Genomic DNA, 23,856 nt, shown 5'->3' with positions numbered 1-23,856 from the left:
TAAAAAAATCCATCTCCAGATATCCTGTAGGCCCCAATAGGTATTGGAAGACTGTTATAAGGTCTCCCTGGAGCCTTCTCTTCTCCAGGCTGAACAAGCCCAGCTCCCTCAGCCTGTCTCCATAGCAGAGCTGCTCCAACCCTTGGAACAGCTTTGTGACCTCCTCTGGACTCACTCAAGCAGGTCCACATCCCTCTTGAGCAGGTCTATGTCCCTCTCTTCAGCATCTGAACCGCATATTAGAATTCAGCTTCTGAATTAAAGGCAAGCTGGAATCAGACTCAAATGCTCTTTTGAATTATAGCTTTAACTCCTAAATGAAAATGCCTGAATGTGGGGTGTTGGGCAGCTGCAGCTTTACAGTGAGCCCAAGGCAACCCCCATGCCCTGTGACAGCATCACTGTCCTCCCAGCTCTGCCCAGAGAGGATGAGGTGCTACACAGAATGCAAAAGTCTGATTCATTTCCCTGCTGACAGTGCCACAATGCACCTCCTGCTTGTCTGGGTGTCTGCACTGCAGAGACATGCCCCACACATAACCTGTGTCAGGAATTCAGAGCACACTACCTGTCACGGTGGAAAACAAGGATGAGGAACATGGAACACTTGCTTAATAAATGCTAGCAACTAAATAGCAAGCACAGCAGTTCATATTGCAGCCTGGACAGCATTTTTCTTTCACTATTAAAAAAATCCCTGTTTAAAGAACAATCACAGCAGTAGTTTTAGCATAAAGCATTGGCTTGTCTTTTTATCCTTTTTCACAGTCTGCATCTTCTTTCTACCAGGCACCAAAGGTGGTGAAGCCAATAAAAGAAGATGGCCTAAGGCAGGAACACACATGTGGAATCTTGCACGAGTTTGGAGAAAGGACCTTGAAGGCTCTGTGGGTGTTTCCTCATGTCCCTGTCATTTTGAAATGAACTGTGGATGTCATGTGTTAGCTGCGGGCAGCTCCACACCTGCGTACAGCACAGTCACTCAAATACCAGCTGTGTCCTTGTCATATGCAGGTCAATAGTAGCATCTAACAAGGAAGACAGATTAGAAATACAAATTTAGGCATGACAGCTCTCATTGTTTCCTTAAAAATTACCTTTCAAAATCTAAACCCAAAGTTTGAAAGGAGCACATCTCTCTGGGATGAAAGTTGGAGTGATTGTGAGCAAAATACAACTCATCTCTCTTACCTAGTTTTAACACAAGGTTGCTCCTGTGATTTTTTTGTGCTCACCTGACACGTTTCCTTCCACCATCTCACAGTGAAAGTCTTCTGGGGTCCTTAGACAACCCTGAAAATCTCAGCTCTTGCCTTCAAGGAACATCTATAAACTTGAGCGGGAGCAGGGAAGGGACCATTCCTGAGCGGCTTGGCTACTCCCTCCACAATAAATTGAGGGGAGCTATCACAGCCTCACATTATGATTCGAAACAATAACTATTTTTCTTTGTTATAGGAAGCTTGCTCAGATAAGCCAAAGATTCCCTAAAGCTGATTTTGTTACTGTTAGCAAACTCGTGATGGATGTTGCTAACATGCACAAGGACTGCTGCCGTGGAGACATGCTGGACTGCATGCGTGACAGGGTAAACCTCATTTAACATTTGGGTGTTTGCAGAAATGCAATGCTATTTTTGTGTTGGTTTCAGATTTTTTCTTCTCCTGTGCTGCACTGATTGCTCTCTGAAACTGGAGTTTATTTAACTCTGCAGTCTAAAAACCTGCTTGATTTTCCCATTTGACTTTTTTACCCAGGAGCATCTATGGCACAGCAAGCAAGGGGCTGCACCAAATAGATCAACAGGGCTTCAGTCTTCTTCCCTGTTATACCAGAGTTGCATGGCACAGCTTTGATCAGCCACCTCTTCTCTTTGGGAGTCATCCCCTCCATCTGGAAAATGCAGATAAAAACACTAATTAAAAAAACCCTCCAAAGACCAGAATCTCTAAAATTTCCTTCATTCCTTTTTCTGCTTTACAGGAAGAGCTTCTGCACTATGTCTGCACAAACCAAGACATCCTATCAAGTAAAATAAAGCAGTGCTGTGAAAAGCCTCTGTTACAAAGAAGTGAATGCATAGTTAATACAGAAAACGATGACAAACCTGCAGACCTGTCCCCCGATGTCAGGGAGTTTATAGAAGACAAAGGAATATGTGAACGTTTTGCCCAGGAAAAGGACACACACTTAGCCAGGTAACTTGGGTCTTCCTCAGCTCTTCCATTTTTTTGTGTCAATACGTGGGTCACAAGATGACACTTTGGGCATAAAAGTCCAGCTCATCACCCTCAGATCTGTCTGCTCTGGGAGCATGTAGGCTTGGGATACTTAGTAAACCACCACTCACCCCTAGAAGGTGTGAATGCAGAGCAAATGCATTCTGCAAATGTGGGGCAGAGCACAACTGTTATTTCAGAGGCAAAATTGAAGAAATGCCTGTGAAATTTAGGAACCACCAGTTCTGATTTCAGGCCCCAGCTACAGCTTTGATATACTTTTCAGTGTTGAATTCAAAACACTTAAGTCAGACTCACATCTTGATTCAAATGAGATCAGTTGGTTTCTGTTCTAGCCATCTTCCTTTGTGCAATGAAGCCCTGATCCTACCCTTAATAAATTTAGGCACAAATGCTCCATGCTGCAGACACAGCATCAAGTCCCAAAGACAGAGAATTCACTTCAAATAACATACATCAGGTCTACTTATGAAAATTTATTGGGTTAATCGCTGTGTAGGGCAACTGCTGCAGCAGAGCTCATCTCTTCAGTGTCTGCTGAGAACTGAATCTGTTACTGCAAATTATTTCATGATCATTAGGCAGCTCTTTTGGCTCATCTCTAATTCCTGGTACTCCACATATTGCAGGTTTCTGTACGAATATTCCAGGAGACACCCTGAGTTTTCTGCCCAAATGCTTTTAAGAATTAGTAAAGGATATGAGGACCTACTGCACGAGTGCTGCAAGGCTGGAGCTCCAGAGGACTGCTGCAGCAGAGGGGTGGGTGCTGTCAGGCTGCACACCGCACATACTGGTGAATTCAAACATATGACCACAGCTCCTGTAACAAACCAGCACATATTACAAGGCCTCCCTATGGAAAAAGCTTCAACAGAGCCTTCACAATCAGCACTTGCGAAGTAATTACACGTGGATAGGCAGAGATGCTGGGAAAAGGCATGGAGCTAAGGTTTCTGTGAGCCCTGCTCTCCGCTGAGTGCTCCAGCAGTGCCAGTTGCCCTCTTCCAGACACAAAAAGCACTTACAGTTATTGTCACAGACCAAGACATGGGCATTGTAAACCTCTCAAGCGAGGAGTTGCCGTGTGTCTCAGACCCAGCCTTCCATCAGTCCTACAAAACTAAATATTTCAAGGTGGTTGAAGGAGGATGTGTATCACATTCAGGCGGTCTACAGAGGTTTCAGATAGACAAAGGCTTTGTATGGAATTAAAAATGGGTGGCATTTAAGCAGGTAAGAAGTAGCTACAGATAATCCAAGCTTTATCTGGAGGGAGTGGAGCATTCTGCATTCCCCCTGGTACAACAACTCCTCAAATTAACTTACTTTTTTCAGGAGGAGGAACTGAAGAAACATATTTATGAAGCTAAAAGTGTGATGAAGACGAGCTGTGAAATTTACAAGGAGAAAGGAGATTACTATTTCCAAAACGAGTAAGGCTTTTTTACATGCTTACATTACTCTAACTACAGTAGAGAGGGCAAACCCAGAGTAGCTGAACCATACACTGTGCTTAAACACAACATGCAGACACAAGCCTCCTGCAGGAACTTTGGGCCTGATTTGCATGTTAATAAGCACATGCCTAACAAAAGTATGTACATAATCTTAACGACACCTTTTAGCTGCTTGCATAGAATTAGGCTTCAGCTGGCCTGCACTGGGGAGACATATTGGGTTTTTTGCCCTCCTGTGCATGTTTGATCTCTAAAAGACCCTGGAATTAGAGGCTTCCAACAAGCCTGGTAGGCTCCTTCTGCCTGTTACATCACTTAAGGTTTTCCTTAAGTTTATAAACAGTTAATAAACTTAATAAACACAGTTCTTAAAAAAAAAAAAAAAAAAAAAAAAACAACAAAAAAAAACCCAAACAAGTATACTTCTTTGAGCTTGTCTTCTGCCCCCATCTAGTCTGCCAAGATGACACCCAAGTCCAATTTTGCTCTTAAACAAGCTCCCTATGCTCCCAGGGAAACAAATAACATGGGGAAGACATAGGTACCATCTCATAAAAGGACCCACTAACACGAAACTGGCAACGCTGCTGTTAATTCTATTTGTTTAACCTGGTAAGAAACTGGTCAGAGAAAGGAGAGAGGTCAATAAAACAAAGCAGGCTTACATGAAGTTCTACACATCAGCCTTAGTCCTGCGGTTGCACTACTGAGCGTTCCGTGGGATTTGACTGGAGCTTTGAACTTGTGAAGGCAGAGTCTTGCTCACTGCTGCCTCATGCACCACCACCACCGACTTCAGAAAAATTACCGTTTCAGGCTCCTCATGAGCTTCACCAAGAAGATGCCTCAACTGACATCTGCAGAGCTGATCAAATTCACCAAGCAGATGACTACAATTGGGTCCCAATGCTGCCACTTAAGCCTGGACAAGCTGCTGCCTTGTGCCGAGGAAAACGTGAGTATTGTTCCTCCAGATCTCAGTCCTATTTCTTCTGGAAACTCTGTCACAAATTCTGCTGCCAGCAAGGTCCAAAAGTAAAGGTAAGTGAAAAGAATATTCACTAAGCTGTTGAGTAGGCCTGAAGATGTACTTCCATGCCTGAACTAAGCATAACTCCATTTCATTGAAGTTAAGGCTCGAATTGAACTACATAAAAAGCTTCAGCACATCATCCAGCCGCCCATTTCTCCACCATCCCCTTTACAAGAGCAGCCACACAGACCCACAGATGCCCCGCAGAGGAGAGCAAGCCCATGCAAGTGTGCTTTATGAAGAAAGCTATCCTGGGTTCAGCTGTAACAATTATTTTTCTCCTTCTTAGCAGCCAGTGCAGTGCTGTGGTTTCAACTTTAGTCTGAGATCAGTGCTGATAGCACACCAGTGTTCTAGTTGTTGCTCAGTAATGCTTACCCTGATCAAGGACTTTCTCAGTCTCATGCTCTGCCAGGGAGGAGGGGAAGCCAGGAGGAAGCAGAGACAGGACACCTGACCCAAACTGGCCAAAGGGGTATTCCATACCACAGCACATCATGCCCAGTATAGAAACTGGGGGGAGTTACCCAGAAGGCCCAGATCGCTGCTCGGGTCGGGCTGGGTATTGGTCAGCAGGTGGTGAGCAACTGTATTGTGCGTCACTTGTGTTTATGGTTTTCTTTTCATTTTCCCCTTTTAGTTTTATATTCTCTCCCTTTATTATTTCCCTTATTGTTATTATTATCAGTGGTAGTAGCAGTAGTTTTGTATTATACATTAGTTACTGGACTGTTCTTATCTCAACCCATGGGATTTACATTCTTTCGATTCTCATCCCCATCCCCCTGGGAGCTGGAGGGAAGAAAGGGAGGGAAGTAAGTGAGCAGCTGTGTGGTTCTGAGTTACCGGCAGGGCTAAAACCATGACAAAAATCACATCATTTCTGTGTGCAAAGGACTGTCCCTGGAACCACACAGACATACTTCTGAAAAATTATTGCACTGACAAAAGCCACCATTCACTCAAAAAATAAACTGTCACTTACCTTACAAAGTTTAATTTAAGCTCTCTGTTATTCTTTATAACTTTAAGAGCAGTGTGTATTTTTGACCATAAAAAAATAATGTAATTTTTTTTCCACTTCTCTTGGTAAAGCTGGATCTTGTGCTTGGAGAAATATGCAGAAGACACCTGACAGCTCCTATAAACCCAGGCGTGTGCCACTGCTGCAGCAGCTCCTATGCTCTCAGGAGACCGTGCATAGGGAAACTGGAAATGGATGAGCATTATATGCCCTTATCACTGACTCCAGGGCTGTTCACTTTCCATGAAGACTTGTGTACAACTGAGGAGGAGAAGTTACAGCACAAGAAGCAGGAGTAAGACGTGTCTCTTCTAGTCTGTTACCCTCCTGTTTCTTATTCTTACCCTGGCCATTAACTTGTGCTGGAGTGAGCCCAAACTGTCCTGAGCCCTGTGGCGTGGTGCACAACAGACACCACCTGAACACTTAGCTCATGGATGATCGTAGAATCACAGACTGGTTTGGGGTGGAAGGGACTATAAAGCTCATCCAGTTCTAACCCCAACACCTTCCACTAGACCATTTTGCTCCAAGCTCCATCCAACCTGACCTTGAATACTGCGCCAGGGACAGGGCAGCCACAGCTTCTCTGGGGTGGACCAACGCTAAAACCTAGCACATATGTTTTATTTCCCAGGGGAACCGGGCACGTCTTTGGTCCCCACTGCAAATACTTATCTGGATGGGCAATAAAAATGAAAAAGCTGTAGAAAGGAAGTGGACAGTAACAGAGGGACGTTGCAGGACTAGGGTTGGAGAAATGCACCATAAGCTGTGTGCTTCCCTTGCTTTGCTCTGCTTTCCTTGCAGGATGCTCATCAACCTCATCAAATACAAACCGCAGATCACGCAGGAGCAACTGACGGCCATCACAGCTGCCTTCGCTACCATGAGGGAGCAGTGCTGCAGAGGAGGCAACCCCCAGGCCTGCTTTGCCAGAGAGGTGCCCTTTCTGCTTCATCTTATTCACAATGGAAACAGGGAGTATATGCAGGAGGAGGAATTGCTTCTTTAAATAGCCAAACCAATTCTGGCTAGTCAGAATTCCTACAGTTCTGTTTCCAAAGGCAAATCTGGTTGTCTGCGCACACATTGATATCAATTGATAGTTGCTTCATCACTAAAGGACTTACCTAATTAGTCTTGTGTTTACATGCAGCAACTGATGGATACAGAGCTCAGCTCCATCTGTTGCTTCTGGGTTGCTGCTGGGACCAGACCTGTGAAGGACATGGACAAAGGTCTTTCCCTGGCTAACAGTTCTGAAATTAACTCTTAATTTGTTAATTTTCAGTTCTGAACTGAATTTCACTTGAGAAGTTCCTCAGCAGCAGGGAGAGAAAGGATTCAGTCACATTTTAGGTCAAAGTATTTTCCCTGTTTGTATTCCCTGCCACTGTTTTCCTCCTCTCTTGGAGCCCATTCCTTGTTGTAGCCCGTTGACCTTCACACTGCAGAGCTACTTCAGCTTCTCTTCACCCTCCAGCAAATCTGCTTTTGCCTGCTTCACGTCTCTCTCTCTGATGTATTCCTTCACTGAGCTTAAACCCTCCACAACCCTTGGCCCTGACCCTCTGCTTTCCTCAGCCTTCGCCTTCCTTTAAATGACAAAATACAAAAAAAGTCTCTCCTGTATTAACAAGTAATTTCCACCTCTGAACACACCAAGCCACACACCTGCAAAGAAACATTCTGCTACCTCCTCCCAAACATCAAATCTCCAAAGGCAGCCTGATCTGAACAGGAAAAGCAAAATGCTTATTAAATGTAGTGGTAAACCTATCTTTGCTCTGCAGAACATTGTATTTACACAACTTGCAAAGACAACAAAACACTACCTACTGCTGCCACACTGGGTAATGGCAGCTTGCTTGTTCACAAACACACCACCACATCACTTTTCTGGCTATTGCTCATAGATACTTTGGTTTTTTTCAGGGTCCAGAACTTATAAAGAGAAGTGAAAAAATGTTATCAGCATGAAGAGCTCCCGCAGCACGTTGGAAGACACTTTGCAGCCTGACAGCAAGCATATCTTTTCTGATATTCATGAAGCATAAACAGGAAGTGATTTGCCAGAGTGCACAACACTACCTTGTGGCTCTTTACTCACAAATCTGAGGAAATCTGGGTGGTTTTACACCACCTACAGTTCATCTGCTGCTGCAAACGAGGGACAAGAGGCTTCTCAATAAACCACATTTCCCATAGGAACTGCTGGGCTGGGGAACTGCTTTTCAGCCAGATGAGGAGGAATCCACACGCAAACCTCACTTATGGTTCCTGTCACAGTGATTCAGAATTACTAAGGAGATGTAAAATTTAAGCCAAAGCAAGTAACTTAAAGCCAGTTAAATTTCTTAGTTGTTCAGGATCCTTAAGCATGCAAACCTTAAGAGAGAAAGCACATTACCTTAAGGAAATCCACTGAAAGAATAATGGAAATTGTCACTAAGGATATAAATCATGAGACCAAAACCCATTCATTAGGTTTGTGGCTGACAGCAACGTGGAGCCACACCGTTGCAAACCCCTTTACAATTCTCAAATGTCAAAATCACCTTGGCAAATTAGAGAGACAACCTAGAGGAAACCAGCTCTGTTCTACCAGGACAGACTTCACACATGACACAGGAACGGTTAAGCAGCTGTACCATTTCACTACAGGAGAACTACTCACTGGGGAGCTGTGAGGTTACCAGGCAGTTATAAGGAACCACAGGCCCAGAGCCACCAACAGTTGGCTGCTAATTCAGGTCTAATTTATTGCTCATATACTGGGGGCATAAGCAGAGCAACAGCTAAAACAGAACAAGGCTTTACTAGAGTATCAGTGGTGGTTTTGATACCCAACCGATAATCAGATGGCCACCTTGGGCTTCTTCAAGTACTGCAGCTTAAAGATGGTGATCTAGATCAGTCTTCTGGAGTCTGGGGGTTGTTTGGGGGCTTTGGCCTTTTTTTTTTTTTTTTTTTTTTTTTTTTTAAGATTTTGATCAGTGATGACTTGAGATTTTCCTCTGGGGGAAGCTCAGTCATATGAATTCAGGTAAGAGACAGACTCTCACTGCTGTCTGTGTCACTAATGGCTTAGGCTCCCAGTTCAAAAGCAAGCCCTTTTGCCTCTGTCTTTTCTGCTTTTCACTGCTGTGTTACCTGGACTATCCAGTAAATCTTCAGAATAAACTCTCCCCTGTTCTCACTTGTATTTGTCAGAAATTATTCCTTTAATCCAGCACAGCAAGACCAAAGCTTTATTGCAGTAGTTCCTCAAACCCAGCATGCTCCAGTTGGTGCATGCATTGTCCCATAGTCATTTCCCAGCATATTTCTGTCCCTGTCCAGCAGGACAAGTGAAATAAAAATATTTCAGCACCAGAAGGTGGCACAAATGGCTCAGTTTAGGAATTGTGTTCATGCACAGAGGACTGAAGAACCTGCTTGAAAACATTTTCTCTCTTTTCCACATGGTCTGAGCATTGATTTATCTTTTCATTGCAGACCAAGGAATTATGAATATTTCCTATTCCAGTGTTCTCATAACTGCACCTTCGCACAATTACTCAAGCATTTAGGAAAATGAACATGTGATAGAAACAGTCTCTTCTGCATAAAAATACTTCAATATCCTCTCCTGGTTCAAATGAGAAAGATGCCATAGCACAGGCCAAGATCTCTGTAGCACTTACCCTTTCCCAAGGAAGTCAGACAAGCTTGTGTCCCTGCTCCTGAATTTGATCTACCTGAACATTGCTTTGCAAAGAGGTTCCAACTTGTCTTTACAAGAATTCAGGCAGAACCAAGCACAGAGATACACACAAAGCTGTATGTCTGCTCTAGCACCATTTCCATGGTACATCACTATTGCACCTGGTGCTCAAAACTCACCTGGCCTTAGAGGAACAAAAACCTCCACCCATGACATGGCTGAAGCAGCCACTTTTGCTTGGGTTTGGCCGAGAACTTGGCCATGGCCTTCTTCAGACTGCAGAGATCTGACATTCCATGACCTGTGACGGTTTAGGGCAAGTTTCACACCTCCAACAGCTTGGGTAACAGGTACTTCAGTGGAGCCTGGGGACACGTCCATAATGCCTGCATACACACTTCTGGTGCTTTAAGGAACTTAGATTTGCACCTGTAAGGCAACTATTACTTAAACCCATGCATCTTAACTGCTGAGTTATCTTCATTTCTTCCCTCTCTGCAACCTCGCCTGTAATTATTTTCTGGGCAAGACTGTAATAGACTGCACATTCAAATAAACCCCTTGGCCCAAACCACAATATCTTCAATTATGACTTGTCATTTTTAAATCACCATCATCTTGGACAATGATAAGTTTTCCATATTTGATTTATTCTACATGATTTCTAGGCACCATTTCCCACACAGTGATTCCTTTCTTCTCACAGTGTTTATCTCATTACCTGCTTCAGGTAACTGATGCAAAACACAGATACCACGTAAGAGACAAACTAACAGAAGAGGGCAATTCCTCAGGCACAAGTTGGATTTTATTTACACCTTTACAGTTTGAGCTTTAGTATTAAGCAGGAGCCATCTGGAGAAGACCCAGCACACTGTGCCAGGGTAGGCTGCACCAATACTGCACTGAGGCCATGAAGTCTACACCTCACAGAACACTTCTCATTTCCACCCTTAGATAAAAAACTCAGGAATTAATTTGGAATCTTTTGTTTCAACAACAAAAAACCCTGTGGTGCCTCCCAGGACCCCAAAAGCAGATCCAAGTGTTTAGTTTGAGCTCTTAACATGGCAGTTCAAGGGATATCACAGACATAAGCTCCCCCTTATGTTGAGGAACTGACAAGCTGTTAAGTGGGAAGGTTGCCATTTGTATTTTTTTAACTATAGCTCAAAGCTTAACCAAGTTGAACATCTACTGTTCAGAAGCCAGGGGGATTTCAGTCTCTTGCACAGATATTCTGGGGGTTTTTAATTTAAGTGAAAAGTTTAACTGCAACCTTAGATACATAAATATCATTTGCCACTTACCTCTACTGAAAAGCTTTCTTCTAACGTAATTCAACATTTCTGTAATAGAAGGAAACCCATATATATAATTCTCCTATTTTCTGTACAATTAACACACTGGCTATTGCAATATTTTTCTCACATGCTAGACTTCTCATACCAGTCTATAAATTAGTAGGTTTTAGAGCCTTGTGCTTTTCATAACAATTTTTCCCCTCTCTTAAGCTATATTCAGTCTTTCGGGGGGGTGTAGTGCAACTTCTGGGGCGATTCCCAACTTGTGTTCCAGAGCTGTAGGGGAGCAGGATCAGTTTCAGCTGCATAATTATGAAGAGAAGCTTCAGCATGTGGAACCCTCCTGTGCCATCAGGGCTCTGAGGTCCCATCCTGCTCATGCCAGTGCGCTGACCTTCCTCAGGTAGAGGAGTGTGGGGTGTCCATGACAGGCCCTTCACCTCAAACTGTGGTCTCCGTTCTTCGAGCAGTTCGACTGTGAATGTGCTGACATATCAATCTCTTCTCTCTCAGGTACCTGAGATGGAGAGAGAGAAAAGGCATTTCATCAACAGAATCCTGCAAAACTTCAACCCAAACTCTAACAGGCAAGTTGAATGGCTGAGAAACATTGCCATGAAAGCTTTTCCCATAGCAATTGCTATTCTCTATTGATTTTTTTCTTTATATTTCCTGGCTATTTTGATTCAAAGAGATTACCACACAGGCAGCTGCTAACAGCTCCACAGCTGGTGCAGGCTGTCATTGCTTTTGACCTCAAGACCCATACACCTGTTCGGAAACACCACTGTGTTTCTAATGTGTACTGGTTGTGCATTTTGAGCTACCACCACAAGAACTTGCAGCATTTATCACAAGTGATGTTTTAAAGGGACATTAAGAAATTAGCACGAAGCTCCCTTAAATGCCATGCTACCCAAGTCCAACGAAATACACAGCAGCAAGCAGAAACTGAGGAACCAGTGTGAGGCTCAGAAAACAAACAAAATAAAAATGAAAGTGTCACTGAAAGTCAGAATCTCCTGGGAAGATCCGCCCATATGTCTGTGGTCAGTATTTATTCTGCAGTCTTTAACAGCAGCAGCTCATCTGGGTATGCAGAATATAGAAAAGAGTATAAATCCCATTAAGCCTCGCTTAAACAATTGCAGCACAGTGACTCTGCTATAGAAACCACTCCCTTCTTGAGCCAGCCCCTAATTATGAATATTCTCCCGGCTTCAACGTGACCCCACTCCTTTTCCTTCTATTTGCCTTGCAACCGTCTGTCGAATCTCCTGTTGTTCTTCTTCATTTATTCTATGCAGAATCGATTCCAAAAAGGGAAGATGGAACTGAATATACTGAGCAACCTAGCAAGAAGACAAGAAATGCATGTCAGCAACCACACTAACTAGGAAGAATGGTGGGAACTACTAGAAGCGGTGGAATACGTACATCACTGCTGATCTCCTCCACATGTCTGTCCATGAGGAAGAACTTGGCAATCTTCTCTGAGGGCCCCTGCAGCAGTCTGTGGAGTAAGGGGATGTCCCCACTCCTCAGTTGCTTCTTCTCTGGGATTTAAAAGAAACATGGTGATGCAGAGAACACACAACAGTGCCTTGGGGTGCCTCACACAACCAGTAACCCTTTTTCTTGACAAAGACCCTGAATTCAACTGATGTACAGTTATTAGATAACAAACAAGGCTCCAACGCATATTAGCAGGAGGATGTGGCACCTCACTTATGCTATGTATGGCCAAAGAAATGGGCAAACACAACAGAAAGGACCTGTGATTTAGGTAGCCACATAAGCCTGATCCAGGCCCACCCATCAGCTCGACCCTGACTCCCTTACAAAACTTACTTCATAGACTTCAAACATCATTTCAGCTTCATAATCTGACATTTAAGGTATATGCCCATCAGTTCTCTCTCCCATTCTTTCAGGTATTCCTTTTAATAAGGATCAAATTTCCTATTTCCTAAAGCAAGAGTGTGTTGCAGAAGTAAAAATTTTCCACCAAAAAAAGATCCTTTTAACTAGGGATCCGAAATTATCCACTGAAGTATCCCACATCCCACGGTTGTCACTGCGCAAAGCAATGGTTAGGGCAGAAAAGCTTTTTAACACGGCCTTGGAATGTGGGAACACCAAAGGCCCTGTTCAGCCTTCATACATGACCAGCTATACCAGCACACAGTTACCCAGGTTCTCCCCTCCACCAGAGGGCCACACCTGCCCAAGGGGTCTCCGGAAGAGCCGTGAAGCCACACAGCTTCCACACTGCCCAAACAAGGATAGATGCCTGGGATGAACCCTGTCACTCTGAGTCCAGCCATTACACACACACACACACACACACACACAGAGGGTCACTAGAGATAAAGGGATCACACAGCAGTGTCCAACTTACCTCCAGATGCATGGATAATATAAAGTGCAAATTCATGAGGGCTGTTTTCTATCTGTTAAACACAAAGAGATGAGATCTTAGGAAGAAGTTCTTCCCCGTGAGGGTGCTGAGGCGCTGGCACAGGTTGCCCAGATAAGCTGTGGCTGCCCCATCCCTGGCAGTGTTCAGACTGACCCAGCATTTCGCTGCCAGCAGATACTCTGTGCTTCTCAATTCAGGTATTTAAATCAGAACCCTGGGATTCACTTGCCCACACAACCACCTTCAGTAAACGGCAGCCCTTTTGAACAATTACTTTTCAACTTATTCTCTACAACTTCCAACCTGCTCTGTAATTCCATTCCTCGTGTTATTACTCAGAGAAGTCAACAGAAGTCGCTCTGCCACAGCAAAGTCTCCAGGCAAGTTATAACAAAACAAGGTAGTTTCAGACAGCCTGGCACTGATCTTGAGAACTGCTTTTAACTCTGACTGTCTGGAGCTTCCCATGTGCCCGAATCTAACAGAACCCATCTCCCAGACCATTGAGCTAGAAGAGAATTCCCAGCTGTGTTAGGCACAACACAATTGCCAGGGTCCGCCACTAGAGGGAAGCAAGGCCATGGGCATTGCACAGATGTGTCTGTGCTAGGAAAGGCTCTAAGTGCAGCTGCGTTTTCCTCTCCTGGGCTTCAGTTCAAAGAGAAGCGGTTCTCACCTTAAACTTCTGAAGCAATTGTTCTATTACTTGTCTTGTTCTCATCTGGCTGTTGATTCTTATTTTGGTTTCTGATCCAAAAGCTGGAGTAAAAACCGATGTCTAGGAACAAAACCAGCAGCAAAAGGGCGTGAGCGTGAGGGCTGCTCCACATAGCAGCAAGGACCACAAAGGATGTAAACTGGCACAGCTCTGGGACAAAGCAGGCTGTCAGGTGCAGCTGAGTGAGCTGGGCTTGTTCAGCGTGGAGAAGGCTTCAGGCAGCCCTTAGAGCAGCTTCCAGTGCCTAAAGGGGCTACAAGAACCCTGGAGAGGGGCTTTTGACAAGGGCCTGAGGAACAGGACAAGGGGGAATGGCTTTAACCTGACAGAGGGGAGATTGGGATGAGCTCTTAGGCAGGAGCTCTTCCCTGCGAGGGTGGTGAGGCCCTGGCACAGGTTGCCCAGAGAAGCTGTGGCTGCCCCATCCCTGGCAGTGTTCACGGCCAGGTTGGACACAGGGGCTTGGAGCAACCTGGACTAGTGGAAGGTGTCCTTGCCCATGGCAGGGGGTTGTAACTGGATGAATCTTAAGGTGCCTTCCAACCACCCTGTGATTCTATGACAAAGCACAGGTCATGCAGTGTCCTCAGGAGAACACCACTGGTACCAGGACTGCTGTGGACCCCATCATACGGGGTTGAGCTCAGGGCCCACCAACACCCTCCTGGCCATACATGGGGCCATTGGAGAGGTGCCCATCAGCTCAGAGGCCCCCATCCACTTGCTGGAACTCCGAGCTGTCCCAGTACCCAAACCTCAGGTGATGGCACCAAGCATTTGTACCTCATAATTATAGAAGTGGCCATTAATGGAAAACCTGTGAGTTTCGACTTCTGTCCTGGTGATCACTGGGAGCTGGGTCCTGCTCCGCAGAGCTGCTGCTGTGCTGCTGGCCCGGGGCAGGGTGGCGCAGTCCTGGTCCTGCTGGCTCCTGGGCATCAGCGTGCGGCTTTCGTAACAGGAATAACCTGGACAGAAACAAACCTGGATAGCTGCCAGAACCCCACAGCAAGGAACCTCTGGATGGAAGGGTTTCAATATCATCATTATTATTACTATTATTATTATCACAGCCCATTAGAAGTGGCCATTTGAAAAGATACCTGCACAGCAACCTTTTCACTAACCAGCTGCACATCAGTGTTTCACCAGCATGGAGTAGATGTTCAGAGACAGAGATAACCCTTTACTGGCAGGGAAGGCCTAATGTGTCAGATTATATTTGCAGTCACAGAACAAAGAATTTTTAGTGAACGTAAGAACACCAATACTAACTTTCCTCAAGGTTTGCCTTTTCTTCAGTAGATTTCAGTGTGTCCCCGCTAATGTGATGGAGGTCATCAAATTCTCCCCAGCGTGTCATTCCCCTGAAATACAAAACATACATTTATAGTTGATTACTGTTCATTAACCAGTTTGTAGGAAAATATTAAAAATCCGTTTCCTATATATTCAAAACACACTCAACTAACTCCAGTGAAGATGCCAAACAACAACTTGAGTTGTGTTCTCTGCATTTAAAGAGCTCATTTAAGATTAAACAGCCAAGCTGCTCTGCATACCTTCAAGCATGTCAGGGCAGGTTCATGTTGTTCTGATCATGAATTAATATTTGCTTTAAGATTCAGATCTCCACCAGTCAGAAATATTTTTAAGAAATAAAAGGCAAAGCATAACTTTAACTGCCAGACTGACCCCATCATATAGGCCAGATGCACCCTGTCCCAGTAGACCTGGTAAAGGGGAACCAAGAGAACCAGAATTGCCTCAGACTTGAGTTCTTCACTGGTTACTTCTGCCAGGTTACATCCCTAAACTTCTACAGCAAGAGACAAGGAGCAAGACAGTTCCTGACTTTACTGGAACTCCAGAGGTGCAGAGAAGGCAGAATTAAATCCACAGTTCTAACACGTACCACATGCAACCTAAACCAAGAGATAATTAAGAAAATGAGCTCCGAAATACAGAATTTATCAGGGAGTTCCTCAGAGTAAACATTGGCTCAGCCTTCATATTACACATTGTTCAGCTTCAGCTCCAGCTCAGACACACTTCAAAGTTCACCAACCAAGGCTTGAGAAATAGTGCTCAAAACAGAAAGAAGTACTCTGAGAACCTATATCAGTTTTTAAAGCTACAGCAAAACTAGCACGAGTCTCATCAGCAGAATGGATTTGATGGGCAATACCAAAGGTAGCAGCCTGAAGGAGCAGCTGGTGGTGTGTGTTTCTGAGAAAGTCTAATATATGATTTCACACAAAGCCAGTATCCATTTCCTGGCTAGAGCTTTGCCCTGAGAGACAACGCTTTCACACCTGAGGTACCTGGGAAGGTGACCTCCTCCACCTTCTCAGCTGCTTTTCAGCTGAAAGCCAGGCAAAGATGCAACAATGATGAACCTTTCTGCCCAGCAGAAGTTGTTGAAGGACCACCACAGCCTTTGGTGAATCTGGGATGCACAGCCAGACACATCCATTGAACATGAGCTGTCTTTAAATACTACCATGCCTCTTCTTACGGAGGTTAATTCATTACCTTTTGTTAGGGAACAAACCCACATTGTCAGAAGACTTCAGGGTTACAAATGAGGGTATCTGCTTCTCATCCTGAATTTTCAATCGGATTGGATGTCGAATGCCCCAAAATATTGACAAGATTCCTTCAATAAATGGTTTGCTTCCTTCTCGCTGGGGGAACGGAAAAAAGGAACAAGAGTAATAATAATCAAGAGACAATCATTGATTTCCCCTCAAAGTAACAGGAAGATGGTGAAATCATTAAGCCAGCAGAACTGCAGCTTGTGAAGGAGAAACAAGTCCAGATCGCTAAAGCAGGTACTCTGTGGTATGAGAAATGATTCATGCTTCAATCCCTCCTTCAGCTCCATAGAGGATGCGTTTCTGGGGCTCAGATTCCCAACACTTCCCTGCACTAAAGGTTCACGCTCCAGGAGATAACATTATTCTGTCCTTGATGGAGTGACAGTCATCCTACCATTACACACCGGGGGTTCAAGCTGAAGAGTAGGGGAACTGCACCCCACAAACATCTGCAGTACAACTCCCTACAACATCGGTGCCCGTTAGAGTTTTTCCTGCTCTTACATTGTGCTTTCTGTATTACTTTCACACTTACCTGGCTATGTGACAGTTGCAGATTTTCTTGATCAGAATAGTAAGAGTTATAAGTCTTCAGAAGCAAACTGAGTTGCTCTCTAGAGTAAAAGATCACAATGAAAAGAGTTACGTTTTTAACATCCATATCACTGTAAAGCTCTGTATCTCGTACCCAGTGCCGTTTTGTTAATGATTAACACTTCATTTTCCAGAAGTGAACTTTTGTCAGGACACTGGGTTACTTTTAAGTTGCCTCTTTACAGGCCTGATATGCAGAGGAAATAAGTTACTCATGGTCTGCTGTGACGTTAATAACCCTGCCCCAGAATAACTTGTACTTTGGACTTCTGCTACAGTCATGGAGAGAAGCAAACAGGAACAACACTCCCATGCTCCAGCACTGCAGATGATTGCAGTCAGGTTACCAGTTGTTTTCCCTGCATGAGGGCTCTCATTGGGATTTTATATCTTTTTCAGATACATTTCTTATTTCAAAATACCTCCAGTATGTCTAGAGAAAGCATTTCGGTTTCCTTCTGCTTGAGACATAACAGCTTGGCACTAAGTCTTTGCTCAGAGGAGAAAGGATGGAGTTGAAGAGAGCCTCTGCCAACAAGCAGGGGTTATAATCATGCCCATCATCTTGGATTTCAAACAGAGATCAGGATGCAATTACAAAAAGCAGCATAACATTATTCTTTGAAAGTGCTACATTGAGTCAGAAAGGCAACATGAGGCACACTGGTGCTAGCAGTGTTTAAAACTCAGTGTTTAAGAACCACCGGAGATAATTATGCCTGTCTCCATCATTGACAAACTCACATATAGCCCTTGTGAACAAGGCAAGGGGCGATAAATGCCATGTTGTGCAAATACAGGCTGGGGGGTGATTACTTTGGCATTGACGCTGGGGAAAAGCACCTTCTGGTTGCCACTAAGCAGCTGCTGGTCCCAAGTCAGCTGTGCCATGCTGAGATGGAACCAACATACAAGGAGAATATCCTCTTCAGGGCAAGGCTGCTTGAACTACAGCTCAAGGCCCAATTTGGTCAAAGTACTCTGCCTTCTTCACATGACTTTTGGTGAAGGATAAACACCAAGCTGACAGCATCCAAGAAGCAGGGAAGTGATAAGTAGCATCAACTACAAAATAAAAAAGCAAGCTGCAACTCAGGCTAGGGAGGACCAAGGCAGAATTAAGTGATATATATTTCAAGACCATCAAGAATGAAACACTGTCACATAAATTAAACAGCAAAGATGATTTAGATTGAAATTCAAGAAAGCAACTTCCAGCAGCAGAGATAAGTAAGCTTGGGAAACAATTGCATGGAAGCATCCAAATTCTTCCTCATAGACAATCTTCAAGCACCAACTGATATGACTAAAAACAAAGCTGGTTTAACACACTGCTTTGCAGTGGGGAGTGAAAACACCGAGTGTGCTTGCAAATAGAGACTCTTCTTTCTGTGCTTTTGTCTAGCCTGACGTACAAGAGCTGAACCACAGACAGAACAGACAGCATTTGCAAGCTCTTCTCACAGCAAGTTGCACTGAGACCTACTGAAACTACTCGAGACTCATGTACCATCAGAAGTGCTATTACTGTTCCTACACCAACTTTCAGTAAAAAACAAAACAACAAAACCAAACCACCATAACCCCCCCAAAGAACCCCAAACAAACCATACAAAACCAAACCAAACCCCATGCACCTTCTAGCACCATCACTGAAAACCAAATCACACTCGAGAATGATGCTCAGTAGAAAAAGCATTTTACTATTTCAGCAGCCAGAGATCACCACAAACAAAGAAATAATGTGGGATGTGTAGGAATTTTTCACAGTTGTTTCCCTGTAACAGTCACCACACACCCAGAACATGAGGATGGGATCGATGGTGAAAGCAGCACCCTTATTACAAATGAGAAAGCTAAGAGTGGTCTCTCCCCTAGGAACGGGATCAGTTTGTCCATCACTGCAAGCAGTTCAGAAAGATAACTTCAAGGATGAATATTATTGCCCAGCACACCTCTCTGACCAGATGGTGACTCAATGTAGTCAAACTGTTTAAATAGCTCCACAGTTGACTGGGTAAAGTTAAAAACAAACAAACAAAACCAACCAAGAGAACAATGTCAGTGAGTCAGAGGATCTCAACTATAGTACCAAGAAATGGCTTTAACCTGAGAGAAAGGAGATTGAGATGAGATCTTAGGAAGAAGTTCTTCCCTGTGAGGGTGGTGAGGCCCTGGCACAGGTTGCCCAGAGAAGCTGTGGCTGCCCCATCCCTGGCAGTGTTCAAGGCCAGGTTGGACACAGGGGCTTGGAGCAACCTGCTCTAGTGGAAGGTGTCCCTGCCTGTGGCAGGGGGTTGGAACCGGTTGAACTTTAAGGATGCTTCCATCCCAAACCAGACTCTGATTCTATGAGACCAGTGCAAGAGACTAGAAGGATGGATTACACAGAGAAATACAAGTAATTTTGGTTGGAAACTGGTATGTATAATGTTAAGTGTTCCAACGAAAGTATATTCTCCCAGGACTATCACTGTCTTACTCCAGCAGTGTACACCCTCTTCTGTGGCTTATGACTGTGTTATTCAGCCACCTCTTACCATCAATACATACACCCACAGCACCTGGACAACACAGTATCTCTGCATAATGCTAAGCAGAAGTACACCACTGCATGTCTCTACATAGGATACAGACCTGCAGCACCTGATTCTTCCTTCAGGACAAGGTTGGCAGACATCTGATTCTATGTCAAGCAGAGTGCCAAGGTGGGACAGATGGACATGGCTGTGTTTGGGGTATGCAGAGTGTGCCAGTCAAAAGTTTTCCTTGGCATTCCCTATCCTTGCTCCACTTAGACTGAACTTGGCAGCGTCCTTCTGCTTGGTGAGCCTTTTCCCATGGTGAGAAGGGAAAAGATACTCAGGGCTTTTACTCAGCAGGTAACATTAGAATAAAGGCTGCACCATGAACTCAAAAAGGTTAACTGCATTCCCTTCTAACAGATTGGATGTAAATTATTTACTGGAACTTACTGCAACTCTCAAAAGATGTTTTCCAGTGGCACCAAAACAGCATTTTCAACGTTTACTTCAACTGTTAAATCCTAGTAATACAGCTGGTGAAAGCCTTTTTTCCTTTGAGCTGGAATAGCTCATTACAGGTTGTCTCATGAACTGCGAGGATGGTATTCAGGTCATCCCACCAAAAGGGAAAATTCTAATAGACATAGCTATGAATCAGAAGCAATATTGGGATCATACTGGCTAAAGGTAAACAAGATTAAGCATGTCTCTGAGTCATACACAGGCAAAATCCAGATGCAATGTGAGATTAACATGCAAGTAGGAGATAGGGAGCTTTGTTTGACAGATGTTGTGACAGACCTGCTGATCCTGCTTGCACAGTGTTTAAAACATAGGTCATCTTATACTTTGCAGTCTAATATGTTTGGCAATCATTTTATTGATTACCAAGTTGTCATTTTTCAAACTTTACCCAAGTAGAAAGTTGGGGTGATCAGTTTCCTGGAGGCCCAGATCATACTCTGGGGCCCATTTATTACTCTTAAGCCATGCTGGCTCCTAAAGCAAATAAAATTGCAGGCTAAAAGCACTTAATGATGCAGTAAGGGTTCTCTCTGAAGCAGATTTATGTTTCTCTCAAGATTTTTGCTTAGTTTGTCTATAATAACTTCCCATTAAATTCCACAGGACTTTGCCCAGATAAATCTTTCAGGTTTCACTCCTGCATTAGTGCACCCAACAGTGACGAACCACACAAGCCATTACGAAAGCCCTGAGGGAGAGATTTAACAGCAGCCTGCTGACTTGTTTGACCTTGTATAGTGGGGACAGGAGGAAAGAAAAGATTTTTCCTTCTTTTAACCCCAGAAAGGAGTAACACATGCTCCAGCCTATTAGTTCCAGAAGTCTTTCTGTAACACATCTTCAATTACGAAGGCCCAAAGACTGCCCTAACCAGGGGGTGCATGGTCATCTCTGAAGAGCTAAGCTGCCAGAAAATCAGGGGCTCTGTGTTGCAAGACTGTCCTCATAGCACAGCTTTGGGACAGCAGCCAAATGCAGCCGTTACTGGAAGCCTGAGCTAAGTAATTAGTAGAACTACATAGAGACAAACCCAAAGAGGTAATATTTACTGCAGAATCACCACTTGGTTCAGTAATGAAGGCAGGATACAAAGGAGCTGTAAGGTGAGGAGCCCTGCTGGTAAACCACAATACAGCCCAGATTGTCTTCACTTGAAATGCCAAAACAGGACAGTTCACCTGTGCCTTCTCCCTCAATTCCTAGACACTTATCCATGGATATTTATGGCAGTTATTCATAAAGACACAATAGTTCAGCCAGCCAAATGCCCTGGCCAGCCTTTTGATCCAGCCCTTGTACAATTTCCAAACAGCAGGCTTGCTACATCAGCAAGATTCACACAATACAACTGGAAGAGCCTCAATGTAACAGCCAACTGAAGGTATAGATGGGGGATGGTAGCTAGAAAATTGCATTGGAAGAAGCTCAAGTGCATACACAGTATGTCAGTGATTCTTGAAACACTTGGTTTTTTGGTGTCTTTTGTTTTTTTTTTTCCCCAAGGCAAAGTGGCTTCAACCATACTTTAAACCATGACTAAGAGAAAGGTCTTGACCATGATCCACATATCATTACTTGAACAGGCAATAACAACTCAAACACATTGGCTCATCTGGTACATTTCCAAATGCTTTTATATGCCAAGCATATAAAAGTTCACACAGATTAATTACCTTTAACATAAAATCACTATGTCCCAAATTAGTAGCAGTATAAAAGGAACAACTCTTTAGGAGAAGGATGCATTTATTGTCTGCATGCTTTGGGCAAAGCTCTGACACCCTTAAAAAGGGAGAAATTCACAGTACTACTCGTGCCACATATAGAAGAGTATCAGGATTCAGATGCAAATACCTATTGCAGTGTGAGAATATCTATTACAGGCCCCATCCCTAGATGCATGTGTACTTACCTTCTTCCCACAAGAATATTAAGAGAGGTGGAAATGAAGTGAAAGAAGAGCCCTCTCTTCCAGCTCCTATGCTCTGGTCAACAAGGGAAAAGCTATTTCCCTAGAAAGGGGATGGAGCTATATGGCAGGCAGCTCTGGGTTCATGGAAGCATTAGGAAAACTTCCTGCCAGCCAGATTTAATCAAGGGAAAGCATCCCATGAAAAACTGTTCGAGTGCAATTCCAAGCTTTTTACAAGGAGGTTAAACAACCACTTTACACAGAATAGAGCTGGGAGCCTAGCAGATCTTTTGCAAAGAAAACCCCCACCTGTAGCCACAGACCAAATCCTGTGCCTCGAACAAGCAGAGCTCAAGTGGAACTCTGGAACTCATTCCAGAGTTAAATTCCAGTAGATTCCAAAGATAGGAATGTCATCTTTGCTAACTTGGAATTTTATCCTCTAAAAGTGCTGTTCTACACAAACAAAATCTACAGACCAAGAAGTTTAACACTTGGTTCTTTAAAATCCATATAAAGGGCAACTTTGTTCTGGAGACACTTGACAGAATGCAAGTTCTAGGAATTGCTGCTGCTACAGGCTCAGCTCTCTACAGGATTCCCTATTAATGAAGAAATACAGAGTGATTTGAAAGAAAGCAGCCAAGTCATTAAGTGGTTTTGGAGTTTTTTTAGTAGTTTACCTGGTTATGAACTTCTCCTCATTGATGGAAACAGAAGGTAGATGCTGTGCTTTCATAGTCACTTTCTTCATTTATTCCAAAGAGAAGAATCTAAACAAAAGGTTAAAACAATAATTATAGCCACTAATGCCACTAAGAAAGACCAAGTAGTAAACACAACCACAAAGCCTCAGTTTGCCAAGTGAAACAGGATGAGACTCAAGCTAAGGGTTAGCTACACTGCATTTTGACCTCTTTGTACTCAGCCCTAATACCCATGTATTTCCCACTCCTAGTAAAAAAGCCATAGGACATTCCCACCAAGTGTATCACAGTACCTTAAATCATAGAATCCCAGATTGGTTTGGGTTGGAAAGGACCTTAAAACTCACCCAGTTCCAAGCCTCTGCCATAGGCAGGGACACCTTCCACCAGAACAGGTTGCTCCACGTGGCAGCCAATCTGGCCTTGAACACTGTCGGCAATGGAGCAGCCTCAGCTTCTCTGGGCAACCTGTGCCAGTGCCTCACAGGGAAGAACTTCTTTATCCAAGTACTACATATGCCAAGACTTTCTCAAGTAGTTTTAGGACCACTCCACAGCTCCATGATTACACTTCACTCATTAGCAGACAGACTGCAACTGCTGGTAAGCATTCACTGGTTAGTTATGGATAAAGCATTGGACAGGGTCACCAAAAAAAACCCCTAAGTGACTCAGCAAACCAGCCCTTAACTGGGTTTGTAGAGCTAGACAAGAGAAGAAGTGCTGGTCATCAATAGTGTCCTGCAGTGCACAAAGAAAGCAGCAAAAAGATGAAAGAGAGCACAAGGCTATAATTAAAGTGATGTAGCAATATAATTTACAGATCTCCATGCTGCAATTCCAGCACATTGTGTAGGCAGCAAGCCAGCCCCTTAAGACTTCAACAATGCATTCTTCAATAAGCTTAATTACGAAGTCTTGGCTGCCTTTATTCCCCCTCGGGTACTAGAAGAAAAGGCAGACTGAGGAAAGTAACTGAAGAGGCTCAGACTTAAGATTGACAACAGATACTGCACTAAAAAAACTTAGTCTCAGCCCAAGACATGGCAACACACAAAAAGGCTGGGGGGTGGGAGGGGGTAG

General features: G+C 44.0%; 2 protein-coding genes across 2 annotated transcripts in view; one reads left to right on the top strand and one right to left on the bottom strand.

Moving 5' to 3' along the window:
* LOC104407501 (alpha-fetoprotein-like) overlaps positions 1–6,772 on the top strand; it is a 15,331-nt gene extending 8,559 nt beyond the window's left edge. The window contains exons 6-12 of the mRNA XM_010016803.1: positions 790–887; positions 1,459–1,588; positions 1,984–2,198; positions 2,870–3,002; positions 3,579–3,676; positions 4,517–4,735; positions 6,568–6,772. Of these exons, the coding sequence (XP_010015105.1) occupies positions 790–887; positions 1,459–1,588; positions 1,984–2,198; positions 2,870–3,002; positions 3,579–3,676; positions 4,517–4,735; positions 6,568–6,772 (1,098 nt within the window). The remainder of the gene's footprint in view (positions 1–789; positions 888–1,458; positions 1,589–1,983; positions 2,199–2,869; positions 3,003–3,578; positions 3,677–4,516; positions 4,736–6,567) is intronic.
* A 4,439-nt stretch (positions 6,773–11,211) lies between these two features.
* RASSF6 (Ras association (RalGDS/AF-6) domain family member 6) lies at positions 11,212–22,820 on the bottom strand. The gene is made up of 10 exons (XM_010016799.1): positions 22,750–22,820; positions 17,046–17,124; positions 16,446–16,597; positions 15,186–15,277; positions 14,694–14,878; positions 13,869–13,970; positions 13,172–13,223; positions 12,208–12,326; positions 12,025–12,122; positions 11,212–11,287 (listed from the first exon to the last, which is right to left on the bottom strand). The coding sequence occupies exons 1-10, from the start codon at positions 22,818–22,820 to the stop codon at positions 11,212–11,214; spliced, it is 1,026 nt and encodes a 341-aa protein (XP_010015101.1).
* Between the last annotated feature and the right edge of the window lie 1,036 nt (positions 22,821–23,856).

The sequence above is a fragment of the Nestor notabilis genome, unplaced genomic scaffold (assembly GCF_000696875.1).
Source record: "Nestor notabilis isolate BGI_N333 unplaced genomic scaffold, ASM69687v1 scaffold6396, whole genome shotgun sequence".
In the NCBI taxonomy this organism is placed as follows: Eukaryota; Metazoa; Chordata; class Aves; order Psittaciformes; family Psittacidae; genus Nestor; species Nestor notabilis.
Note: the sequence above shows the minus strand (reverse complement) of the source record. Positions and strands in the feature narration are given on the sequence as shown.